At 40.8% G+C, this 13,274-nt stretch overlaps 1 protein-coding gene across 1 annotated transcript in view; it reads left to right on the top strand.

The window, feature by feature from the left end:
* The window catches only part of LOC136610097 (dual oxidase 2-like), a 75,935-nt gene extending 64,142 nt beyond the window's left edge, over window positions 1-11,793 (top strand). Inside the window, exons 31-35 of the mRNA XM_066589362.1 lie at window positions 1,783-2,000; window positions 2,261-2,419; window positions 5,388-5,543; window positions 10,677-10,805; window positions 11,643-11,793. Of these exons, the coding sequence (XP_066445459.1) occupies window positions 1,783-2,000; window positions 2,261-2,419; window positions 5,388-5,543; window positions 10,677-10,805; window positions 11,643-11,765 (785 nt within the window). The 3' untranslated portion in view covers window positions 11,766-11,793. The remainder of the gene's footprint in view (window positions 1-1,782; window positions 2,001-2,260; window positions 2,420-5,387; window positions 5,544-10,676; window positions 10,806-11,642) is intronic.
* The last annotated feature ends 1,481 nt before the right edge of the window (window positions 11,794-13,274 follow it).

Genomic DNA, 13,274 nt, shown 5'->3' with positions numbered 1-13,274 from the left:
AGCTGCAACCAGTGCCAAACCTAAATGATTTATAAAGGGGGTTACTGAGCAAGTGAGCCCCTTTTATGCTGTTCATGTGCCCCCAGAGGTTGTATTAGGGCAGAGGTGGACAACATGTGGCCCACAATTCCATTTTGTGTGGCCCTAATCTTCTGGACAAACAAATATTTATGTGTGGCTACTCACATGTAGTTTACATGTCAGGGTGAAGAGGACAGGCACATATCAGGGCAACAGGAACAGACAAGCACTAAGGGTGCTCTGTGTAGATATATCTGGGCCCCCTATATATTAGGAGAATAAAGTCTCTTGACCTGTTTGGCACTCCAGAAATGAGTATATGAGGGATTAAATATGCATGCAGCTCTCTCCATTGCAGTTTATAAGATTTATGAAATGCCAGGCCATTACTTTGCCATTCATGTCTCCTATTCTCTGGAGTGCTGATGATAACAGTGACCCCCATTCTCCAATAGGTGGTAGTCCTGAAAGTAGAACTTACTTTGATTTATTATGGCATATACTTAGGATGTACAATAAATGTCCAATACAGGAATACCCTTTGCACCCTTGAGAGTGGTTCAGTATGGCAATGTGATCCTCAGACTAGTAAAAGTTTTGCAACCCTGCCTTAAGGAGACAATCCTTTTGAAATCCTAGCAGGCAGACCACATTTTACCATTTTCTCTCTCTTGTGGAGCAGGAAGGTTTTCTAATTTGCATAATAAAATTTTATAACATCACATTCAACTCTGAAATCTGCTAAATTCCAAGAGCAACGACCTTAGCTCTTATCTAATCAATTCTGCTCATAAAGGGAGAGATTACGATAATAGGAATATACAATTCAATACCAAGATATTATTGTTACTATACATATAAAAGCAGTAGGATCTACCCTGGAACCTAGGATGAAATTATGTAGCGGCATACGATGTGTGCAGAGCCCAGCAGTGTAGCCTTTTGTGACTGACAGATGTTAATTTGGTTGATATTGAGTTGTTTCAAGTACCAGTCAAGGTTTTTAGGCACGGCACTCAGTATGCCAATTACCACCGGGACCACAACTGCCAACTTGTGCCAGAGATGTTGTATTTTGTCCTTCAAATCTCCATATTTGGCTATTTTCTGTTATTTCTTATCAATCCTGCCACCACCAGGTACAGCAATGTCGAGAAGCCATACCCTTTTAATTTCAATGATCAAGTCAAGTCAAACTGGGCCTGTTATGGGCCAATACTTTTTTTTGCTTGTATATGGAAATCCCACATTATTTTTACTGACATTATAATAAAAAAAATATCTAAGGCATTGACTGTCCTACGGCAGTATATGGTGCTGGTTCACTTTAAGTTAAAAAGTGAGCCTATGATTTAGTAAAACTGGTCCATATACAGAATAGCAGCAAACGAAATCCAATTAGTTTGCAGCTTTATTTTACAAATAAGAATCTAAAAGTTCATTCACAAAGATTAATTTCAGGCCTATGACAAACTCATTTAAGGGGCTTTCACAAGGACTGATGCAGGACAGGGCAAATTGCATGGAGGGGGTGGATGATCTTTGTGCCTGCATAAAAGGTAGCAAATGAGCCAACAAATACATTTGCTTACTTGTCATCTGATCACTGCCCTGTTTACTTTGGGCAATAATGGGGAGCAACCATTTATTTAAACGCTCGTTTGGCCAATTATCGTCTACCCTTGTAAATGGGCCTTCAGTGCACACATCTATACAGAAATAACTTTCTTTTTTTCTTTTTTTACTTGCTGTACTTTGAAGGTGTAACTTACTTGAAGTTTCAGCGGCCATCTGATTTTGACTACAAGTCTGGACAATGGGTTAGGATCGCCTGTTTGTCTCTTGGTACCAATGAATATCATCCCTTCACGCTGACATCTGCTCCTCATGAAGAAACATTAAGTTTACATATAAGAGCGGTAGGCCCATGGACAACAAGCCTAAGACAGCTTTCTTCATCTTCAGTGAAGTTCCCAAAGGTATGCATGACATTTTGTAATTCTTCCAGTGTTGTCTAACTCAGATTTTTAAATTTAGTTTTGCGGTTCAGAATTTTGAACATAATGATGAATCTCTACACACATTTTAATGAAGAAGCCACTTATGTATTAAAAATAATTTGACTTATGGAAGCATAAATACTCTAGTTGATCTGCATTGTATATAAAGTATAAAGGAATGAAATCTGTTTATAGTGCTATTTTCACATTTTTGTTATTTTATCTTGAATATTGTTTAGCTATTCCTGGATGGACCATTTGGAGAAGGACATCAGGAGTGGAACAATTTTGAAGTGTCTGTCTTAGTTGGGGGAGGAATTGGTGTTACACCATTTGCCTCAATCCTTAAAGACTTGGTCTTCAAATCATCAGTGAATGCAAGGATACAATGCAAGAAAGTATGAACATATAATTATTCTTCATCTTCCTTTTTATTTACCACTACATAGGGAATATTTGACTGAGAATCCTAATAGAATGTATAATATAATTTTCTTAGTCCACTCATACACAGAAACATAGCAAGTATACCTTGAGTTATATGGAACATTAAATTGCTTACCAGCAGTGAAATGAAATTCTAACAATCTGTCTTTTTTTTTTAATCCATAGAATATGAGTGACTAGAGAAGTAAAATCTTTTTATTGGGGATATAATATAAGGTTTCTTGGTGACATCCTGATGACTCTACAGGCTAATCATTAGTAAAAACAGAACATACTGTATAAACCTCGTCTCGAACATTAAAGGGGCTTTTCACTTTGGAAAATACGCTTTTTAATATTGCAGGTCCACAGAAATAAGCTAATCACATGGCATTGTTGGGACCTCCGGTGATTAGAATGTATTCTTCGGTAGCAAATGTTAAATTTCCCAGCAACACAATGCAAATGACGCATTACTCAATGTCTACTGAAATCATTCAGTTGTGTGAGCAATGCAAAAGTGTGCTTGGGTGCTCCAGAGTGAGAGACTCTATAGCTGCTCTCCACTCTAATAGACAAAGGATCTGAACTGGGACCACTCTGTATTAAATCATAGTAGATTCCAGACAACTCGTTTAATGATAATTTCTCTCCCCAAAATTTCCAGATAACCACACATTACCATTTTGTTGTTAAGAGCAGATATTTAAAGACTGAGATTTGGTGTTATCGTTTTAGAAATAATCGGTGCGTGTAAATGGGCGCACATCATCCACTTTTCGGGCACTGCTAGCTGATGGTTAAATTCAATTTTATCAGTAGTTCTCCACAGGGGTGTGCTGATAGCATTGTTTTCTCATGGAGAACAAAGGATCTAAGTGCAGATAATAGCTATTAACTGCTTTCAGAGAAGGCTTCATTTGCACACTTAATTGGTATTTAGGTAGCTGAATAGCTACTTAAATACCAATTAATACTTTATGCAAAATGATCGCTCAAAGCTGTCACTCAAACTGTCGTTTGAGCGATCATCTGCTTGTGTAAATGGACCTTAAAGGGGTTGTCCCGCGCCGAAACGGGTTTTTTTTTTTTTCAACCCCCCCCCGTTCGGCGCGAGACAACCCCGATGCAGGGACCTAAAGAAAAATCCGCACAGCGCTTACCTGAATCCCCGCGCTCCGGTGACTTCTTACTTACCGGCTGAAGATGGCCGCCGGGATCTTCTCCCTCGGTGGACCGCAGGGCTTCTGTGCGGTCCATTGCCGATTCCAGCCTCCTGATTGGCTGGAATCGGCACGTGACGGGGCAGAGCTACACGGAGACGGCATCCTGCACGAGCGGCCCCATTGAGAAAAGAAGAAGACCCGGACTGCGCAAGCGCGTCTAATTTGGCCATTAGACGCCGAAAATTAGGCGGGCTCCATGGAAACGAGGACGCTAGCAACGGAGCCGGTAAGTGAAAAACTTCTTATAACTTCTGTATGGCTCATAATTAATGCACAATGTACATTACAAAGTGCATTAATATGGCCATACAGAAGTGTATAGACCCACTTGCTGCCGCGGGACAACCCCTTTAAGTTGTAAATGTAAATTTTGCTAGCAATATTGTGGGTGATTCTTTTGTAAATTTAGTAAACATAGCAGCCACAACTTAAATAACAAATGCCATTATATTTTCAATACAGTGACCTTTGTGATGGTGCCTATAATTTTTACATAATGTACATATACCAGTAGGTGGCTCTATTATGCACACTGTAAGAGTGGCCAGAAAATGCCCACAGAAAAAAAAGCCCAGGGCTGTGAATGTCCGCATAAAAATTGAACACACAGAAACTAATTGCCTACATGGACAAAATAACAGTATAATAACAACTCTAGTTAATTAAACAATAATTAAAGACATGATGAAATACAATTCTTTACTGCAAATTATTTCCAATCTCCTTAAGCACCTGCTGCTAGTCCAGTTCAGAAGTAGCAACCATGTGATACCGTGCTTTTTATTTCCTCTTTTTTTTACCTCAAAGTGACCTGCCTGTACATTAGCCAGTGTGGCAAAGTGGTCCATCTACAAGTCATCAAATAGAAACCACATGATGGAATGACTGCAATTGAATAGAGAATTAAGTGTATTGTGAAATCCCTCCCAAAATCATAATCAGATCACATATCATGTAAATATTCTCTCCTTGCACCTCAAATATCATAAATCCATAACTTTGTGGTGCTGCAATGATGTAAAAAACATTTGTTGGCAATTTTTCTGTGTGGGCAAATTTCTATGTGGGTAATTTTCCACATGGGCAACGTTTTATGTGGGCAATTTTCATGTGGGCATTCATGGCCATGGGCTTTTTTCTATGGGCATTTTTCATGGAACCCTCTGTAAGGCAAGGCTCATAGACTGCATTTGCCAGCAGGCCAAGTGAGTATCTCTCGCACTCGAACACACAGCATGTATGCAATGACATGCCTACTTGCTGCGTGCCACCAATCCCCATACGATATCTTGGCATGTATGCGTTCATAATATATGCCAAGATAAAGCATGCTGCGCTTTTTTCATGTGCATCGTGTGAGCGGCACAATTAAAAATCTGTGGGGGATCGGTACTGCTTATTACATATACATAAACTGCACGCATAATATGCAGTAGCATGCGCACGTGTGAGACCGGCCTAAGCGGCCCTTCATAATATCACTAAACTAGCGTACACTAAAATGTAATACTAATGTATTTTTTACAACAGTTATGCAGTTTGTTCCCCACAGAGATGAATGTGAATATACTACAATGCAGAATTCATGGGAGCTGAATGTATAACTGCAAAGATCTAAAAATACAATGATTGTAATGGTGAAAATACAATTAGTCTAGTGGCTCAATCTGCAAATCTGGACTAAAATGTAAATTAATGTCCTGTTCTCTTCTAGATTTATTTCATTTGGGTAACACGCACTCAGCGCCAATTTGAATGGCTGACAGACATTATTCAAGAGGTGGAAGAGAAAGATAACAACAACCTTCTGTCAGTCCATATATACATCACACAACTTAGTGAAAAGTTTGACTTCCGCACATCCATGCTGGTAAATATGCTGCTATTCAGTTGTCTTTCCGTTTCTCCTGTTCTTTCATAGCGAAGACATAACAGATATATATATATTAGCAATAATGTTATACAGCAGTATCACTCTCTTGCTAGACTTGAACTGACATCTAGTTCACCCTCTCTCTTTAAATTTTTTTTTTTTTAAAAGGATGAAGATGCCAATATCAAGAACTTTACTTACAATCAGCCCCAAAGGGCCATTGATCCCTACTAATATAAAATATAACTTTTACCTGTAACACATACACAAGAACCCTAACTAGTTAATGATAAGTGGCTTTTCCACATAGTTTTACACACTGGTAATAAAAAAAAAAGCAGTGCTCACATCCAAAGTGTCTGCTGCTCTCCGCTACCACTCTGTCCTTCTGGTCTTTCTTTGCATTGGCTGCAGCAGCGACATGTTTGTATACACAAGTGGTTGTTACAGCCAATGCCCTCCCAGGAGTCTCCCTGAAAGGCACATCATCAGTGACGTATGTGACAAACTGTATACAGAGCTACAAATCTGCTTCTATCCCTATACCGTATATGGGATGTCACTGAGCCAGAAGCCGGTGGTGATGTCACAGGTCACGTGAAACACCGCCGGATTGAAGAATGGGTGCATCAACAGATAGGGGACATTAGTAATATGGAAAAATATGGGAAAATATTTTTGGCAATGCCTTTAAAAGCAGAATTTTCATAATAGCAGAAGTGTATGCAGGATATTTTCAAGGTGAGGGGGATCCTGCTGACTCCCTTAGTCCCTCCCAACTTAATCTACTTGCTGCCCAGTTGTGTCGGGGTTTGGAGACAGCATGGTTCATCTTTCAGTATATAACAGTTGTTGCTAATTGCCTCACCAGCTATAAGAGCTCCTTTAGATGGGTGTAAGTGCTGAAATGCTTGCAATAGTGTGACTTTTTGCACTGTGAAGGTTGCATATCTGAGCTGTTTACTATACTTTCTGTGCTGCTGGCCACCATTCACATTGGCGCAGGACACACCTGTACTGTCATTTAAAAGGCTGTGCAGCCTAATTAGTTGATTTCCCTACAAAATTGTGCAGTTCATGCTACAATTTCATAGGGATCAAGTGCATATTTGCGCACCCCTTAGACTCCTATGGCATCAAAATAGAGTATATCACATTTTTTTGGGCTTCTATTCTCTGCGCAATGTGCTCACAAATGCGCTTGTGTGAGTAAGCCTTAGGGCTCAGTCACACGGGCGCATTGGCACCCGTACACCGGCGCCGATGCGCCCGTGTGACTGACAGTTAGAAGACAGCCATACCTGAAGACGGCCGTCTCTCTTCAGCGCTGATCATAGAACACATGACCGGCAATAGAGCCGGTCACATGTTCTTCCTCCCGGCGCAGCAGAGAGACGGCCGTCTTCAGGTACGTCCGTCTGCTGGCTGCAGTAACACGGGCGCCAATGCGCCCGTGTGACTGAGCCCTTAAGAAGACTTTCTGGGGACACTGCTAATTAGCAGGAACTGTTCACATACTGGGAAGTAAACAGTGCCACTCAGTGTCTGTCTCCCAGGAAGGTAGACAAGCTGCCTGCCCATAGGCCGCCTGCACACGAGCGTTCCGGATTCCGCTAGCGGATTTTCACGCGCGTATGGTACCTAAATGTGCTTGCGGATAGGTGCGGATGCGTGAAAAATCACGCGCGGATATACGCGGATGTTTTGCGGAAAAAAACGCGCAGAAAAACCAGCAGACACCCCTTATTGTAAACCCAACCCCTAGAGAACTGCCCATTCCTTGGAAAACAGCTTAAAAACCAACACCCAGACTCCGTTTTGTCCCTCTTGCTTGTGCGAGCACCGTTAAATTATTCTGGCAACATGCTTTCACCCGGTGAGCAGATGTCTTTGTGGGCATGGTTGATCCATGTAACTTTTTTCGGGTGCTTCTCCAGCGTGACTTTATTTCAGTCACTGCAAAAAAATTCACAAGAGGAATTCATTACTACAGATTTTGCATTCTTACATCCTGCATTGGCAAGAAATACTACCTATCTCCCTCTACAAATTTGCCTGTGAAGCTCTGCTGTGTGTTGGGACGCCTCCTACCATGCCTACTTCCTGTAGTCATAGCAACCAGTGACTCCATCCGCAGCTGCACTGCGGATGTACTGCGTGAAAAAACGCACCCATTCACTTGTATTGGAGGCTTCACGCGCAGAATCCGACCCAAATTAGAACAGGACTGATCAGTGCTGTGGAGCAGGTGCCAGAGGTGACCTCTACCTAGCCTTCCATGGCTGCTTCTTCTTACTGCAAGTTCAGATTTAGAAAGATGGGAGCAAGGGTACCACATTATGACTGTGGGATTCACAGTAAGTAATGCAGCAGGAAGGTGGACAGGGCCGTGTGTCTTCATGATTGGCTGAATGGTGTTGCCAATCAAATAATTTCCTTTCCCGCACTCCTCGCCTTTAAAACGTTTGGAAGGGTAAGTTCCATCTCTAGGAACAGATTGGCCATTCAACCCACCGGGAAAGTTCCTGGGGGGCCGGTCGGTTCCTGGGGCCGATGGAGGAAGTGAAATTTTTTTTTAAACTGCTGAATTATACTAAAATAAAAAAACACAATTATATTTATCTGCGCTACTACTTCCCACTGCAGTTAACGCAGTTATCTCGGTCACCTATTAATGAGTGAGAAACATAAGAGGGGCATTATTATGGAGTGGGGACATATTATTACCCAGTGAGGGCCATGAGGAACATTATTACCCAGTGGGGACATAAGGGGGCATTATTACTAAGTTGTTGCCATGAGGGGCATTATTACTGAGTGGAGAGTATAAAAAAGGCATTGTTAGTGAGTAGGGGAACTAAAAGTGGCGCTTATTATGTGGGGCCTACAGGGAGTACAAAAAGGGGGATATTGTTACTGTGTGGGGCACCATGGGTGGCATAATTACTATCTAGGGCACTATGGTTGGGGAGATAATATAAAGGTTTGGAAAACAAAGCCAGCTGGCTGGAACATTTAGGAGTCAAAGATGTCTGTATGGCAAGTTCTGCATAAATAAACTGTGACTAGGAGAAGTCCTCATGGTAGATAGAGAACAAAAATGAACGTGAACGTCTTCAGTCAGAGAGGACATCAGCTGTGATCACTGAATATGAAGGTGCTATAATCACTTATACAGTCTGCAGAGCGCCTGTGTAGAGTTGGTATAAACAGCTATGTCGTCACTGTATGGAGTACGAAAGGTCTTTGTATAATGTTTTTTTTTTTCAGCAACAGTATGGTCGTATTCTGAGGTCATGATCTCAGGGTATTAATTGGCCCTCATAAGGTTATTATTGGTAACAATGATCTTTGTAGTGTTCTATATTCAGTAACAGTATGGTGATATTATTCAGTCACTATTTGGTGGTAATATGTGATCATGAACTAGATGCCGTGGTTGCCATTGACTGCAGCATCCAGGAAGTTAAATAACAGGGATCATAGTTTACTGATCAGGGTTTTCCCTGACCCTAGCCACTACAGCAAGAGCCCAGCTGTCAGTCAACACAGGGCTCCAGTGCTGATCATGAGAAGCCAGTCTATGATGTTCATTTATGTCATAGAGGCTTAACGGGCAAAAACAAAATAGGTGTCACCTTAATACAGACCTCCAGCTCTAACATGTTCTGTGGTTTATAGAAAAATCTGCTGTGAAAAGCTTTACACACTGTATAGGCTTCTCCTCCCCAACTGCCAACGTGGCTGCAGCTGGCTGTTTGCTGACCTCTGCCTATTTGTGTTCATCCACTTACTGCTGGTTTTGGCCCATCTACAAAATGGGGCCACTTAGTATTTTTTTTCCAGGGCCATTTTGGGATTCCAATCTGGCCGTGACCATCTCCATCCTGCAAAGCCTCTGTAATGCCTGGTGGCTGGGCTGGCTGGCCACACATGAAAAAAAAAACCCTGGCATAGGGAAAGAGATGTTTTTAACCATGAAACCATCCCATTCTGTATGACCCTGATAGCAGAATTCTTACATTTCTTAATATACAGTATATTTATGTGAGATTCGATTGCCATGTTCTGTCAAAAGGTTTCTGCTACAGACATTGACGACAAACCACAACTACTCACTTACATTGTTCTACGATTAAACACTTACGTTACACTGGATCAGGAGATTGCTGGTTGACAGATGAAAGCTCCCCTAACATTGTTCTCCTAAATCTGGAATCCTCAGGGTTCTTGGGCTAAGTGCTTTTAACTTTTACTTATTAGTGTTCTTGTTTATGTGTTACAAAAAAATAATTTTCAGGAAAAGATATTAATAGGGATCAGTGAACTTTCAGGATGTGCAGAAGATCATAATATAGAATACAGAAGATCATCTCAGATGCTGTAGACCCTGTTTTGGTAAAGGATGAAGGTGTCTCATATCAATTATTGGGGAACAGGAAGTGCTACCTTAATAGTATCGACCCACGGACTACCGCCCGACTATCATTCTGTGTTTTACATAGGAGCAGTAGTCATTCAAGTGAACAGAGGCGGAGCGGCGAGGGATCGTTACGGCCACCACCTCCATTCACAGTAAACAGGAGTCACTCAAACACTGAGTGGCTCCTGTTTACACGGCCCAATAGTTGCTTGATTTTTTAGTTCTGCTAAAAACCAAGCAACTTGGACAAGAGAGCAATTTCCCGCTCAGTGCCCTGTCGGTATCTGCATGTACGTGGGATAATTATCGCCCAAATTGCTGTTTCCAATGCGAATTTGAGTGATATTTCCCATGTGTAAATGTACCTTTACTCTTTATGAACAGGTTCTGCAGCAGTGGAGCTGTGTATTATACCATACTGTGTACCATCTATAAATTATAAGATTAAATATCACCTAAGAGTTTCCAACCTGTGAAAATATAATGGGCTTGAGGAACTAATTGATGACTTCTAATATTCTTATTACTTACAGCAGGGACACATTATCTTTTTTTATCATAATATTTTTATTCCAAATTGCCTATAATTTTTCTCTGCTTGCGTAGCATTGTTGTAGCTGCAGTTATTAACGCATAAAGTTTAAAATGGTCTATATATATATTTATATGCACACAAGTATACCATATGCAATCCTTTTATGTTGCAGTACATCTGTGAGCGACACTTCCAGAAAACTCAGAACAAGAGCTTAATGACAGGATTGAGATCTATCACACATTTTGGCAGACCACCATTTATGGGATTTTTGAATTCCTTGCAAGATGTCCACCCTGAGGTACTTTAATGCTTTCTAAAGTTACACCACCAACAATAGGAGTTAGTCTGTGATCCAAGACTATGCTTGAAATTGGCGTTATCTGCAAGATTACTACAAGACATTTGTGAAGTCTTAGGGTGCCCACCCACTAGCGTTTTTTTACTGCGAAATTCGCAGCGTTTTTTTTTTTTCTGCAGGGGTCTTTGGGGTATGGGACATGCAAAGCTAAAATCGTGATCGCGCAAAATCGCGATATCGCGGTAAATCGCGATTTTGCGCGATCGCGATTTTTACAAGTCCCATAGACCCCCTGCAGAAAAAAAAACCTGCGAATTTCGCAGTGAAAAAAAACGCCAGTGGGTGGGCGCCCTTAGGGTGACTACCCACTGCAGTTTTTATTCACTGCAAAATTTGCAGCGTTTTTTTCCCTGCAGGGGTCTATGGGACTTGTAATGTTAAAATCGCGATCGCACAAAATCGCGATTTCGCGGTAAATTGCGATTTTGCGCGATCGCGATTTTAACATTACAAGTCCCATAGACCCCTGCAGGAAAAAAAACACTGCGAATTTCGCAGTGAAAAAAACCTGTGGTGGGTAGTCACCCTTAAAGGGAATCTGTCATTGGGTTAATATTGCCCTAAATGGCGGGCAACATAAACCCGGAACTAGGATGCCTATTGCAACTGTGTATGTGTTATTCAGAAAGTCTTCAGCGACCTACATAGTCATGGTGGACACAAATTATCACAAAAGTATAACTCTGTGATATAAGCCTAGAAGAGTTTATTAGGAAGATATTTTAAGTAGTCCAAGCTCGTGAATAATATACGTGTTATACCTTTATTTTTAAAAAGGTGAAGAAAATTGGCGTGTTCAGCTGTGGCCCACCAGGAATGACTAAAAATGTTGAAGATGCTTGCCAGAAACTCAACAAAAAGGACCAGGCTTATTTTATGCATCACTATGAAAATTTTTAATTTATATAAATAAGCAGTGACTGGTACCGTGGCCCAATTATATTGCCATCATAGAATGGTAGAGTTGGAAGGGACCTCCAGGGTCACCTGGTCCAACCCCCTGCTCAGTGCAGGATCATACATGGCTATACTGTAGATTGTAGGTAAAAGTTTCCACAAATTTCCAGCCAAGCTATGCATGACATTATTCTAAATCAAAATGGTGAATAATATATATAATTAGCCAAATATATGATTACATAACATTACATGACATTCAAATAGCCACAATAATAGCTTTTATATTCAAACTCTGCATTTCTTATGCGTTTAATGCTGGTTTTAGCTAAATATTTAAATAAAGAAATTGGTTGCAAACACAAGTGTGATTTACTTTTTTTAATTCTATGTTTATTGAATTGGCTTTTTTCCCTTCTTTTTGGTATAATTCTTTCCATCAACATCCATACCATTTTGGATGACAGTCTTGGGACAGCAGCACCTTATCCACTATTCATAGAATTTACATAATCCAAGCCTCTACAATTTAGGGCCCATTTGGGCTCACTGAAAGAACTACCCACATGTACCCTATATCAGTCCCAGGACGTACTCCACCCGATTTCTTCATTACACATTGGTCTTCACTCCAGGATAAGGGAGTGACCTATGGACAGGGTTGGATTGTCTTAGCTGAGGATCAGATGACTTTCCAGTGGATCTGGGCTCTGAAACAATAATGGACTCCTAAGGTCCAGCAGATGACAACCCCATTTGGAGCTGACTTTGTAGGCAATCAATTGCAAATAGGACCTATGTCTTATAGGCTGATTTAAAATAACCTTGTGGCACTGTTCAACTGACTGCCACATTAATCTAGCACCTTGAAAGATCTGTTTAAGCAGCACATTGCAATACACAACTTACATTATTACGTAGTTATTTATGCAGTTAACTTCCTCCTCTCGGTGGTCTAGGTGTTTTAAGATTAAAGGCATTTTCTTATTAATGGTATTTAATTACGTCTTTTACTCCCACTGAATGCAATAGAGAGTTAACACATTATTAATACTCACTTGTCCACTGAAAACCATCTTTATAAACTTTGCTATTGCCACTAAAGTTTCTCCTTGCTTTTATAATAGCGTTAGGGTTATAGATTTTCACTTCACAGTATAATAGTTCCACTCAAACACACGTCAGCTTCTGTACCTTTCAGCTATCGGAACCAATAGAGAGACTATCTCGCTACTCTATGTATTTTCTATAATGTATGTCTAGAATGGCAAACACTTGGATCTTTTCCTAGAATGTTAGAGCGCTAGGCTCTCCACAGAAAAGGTTTTCAACAATCCATAAATACAATTCTCACATAGTGTGTCTCCAAAAGGCTCACTTACCTATGCCACTTACACAACAAATCCATAAACATTGGATTCAGTGGGCTAGGCACTCTTGTCACACTGCTTATTCCAGGGGTGTTTCTTTACAGGTTCACTGCTCAGTTAGATGTAAAGAAACACTCACAAC

Source organism: Eleutherodactylus coqui, chromosome 2 (genome assembly GCF_035609145.1).
Source record: "Eleutherodactylus coqui strain aEleCoq1 chromosome 2, aEleCoq1.hap1, whole genome shotgun sequence".
In the NCBI taxonomy this organism is placed as follows: Eukaryota; Metazoa; Chordata; class Amphibia; order Anura; family Eleutherodactylidae; genus Eleutherodactylus; species Eleutherodactylus coqui.
This window is presented reverse-complemented; position numbering and strand designations above follow the sequence as displayed.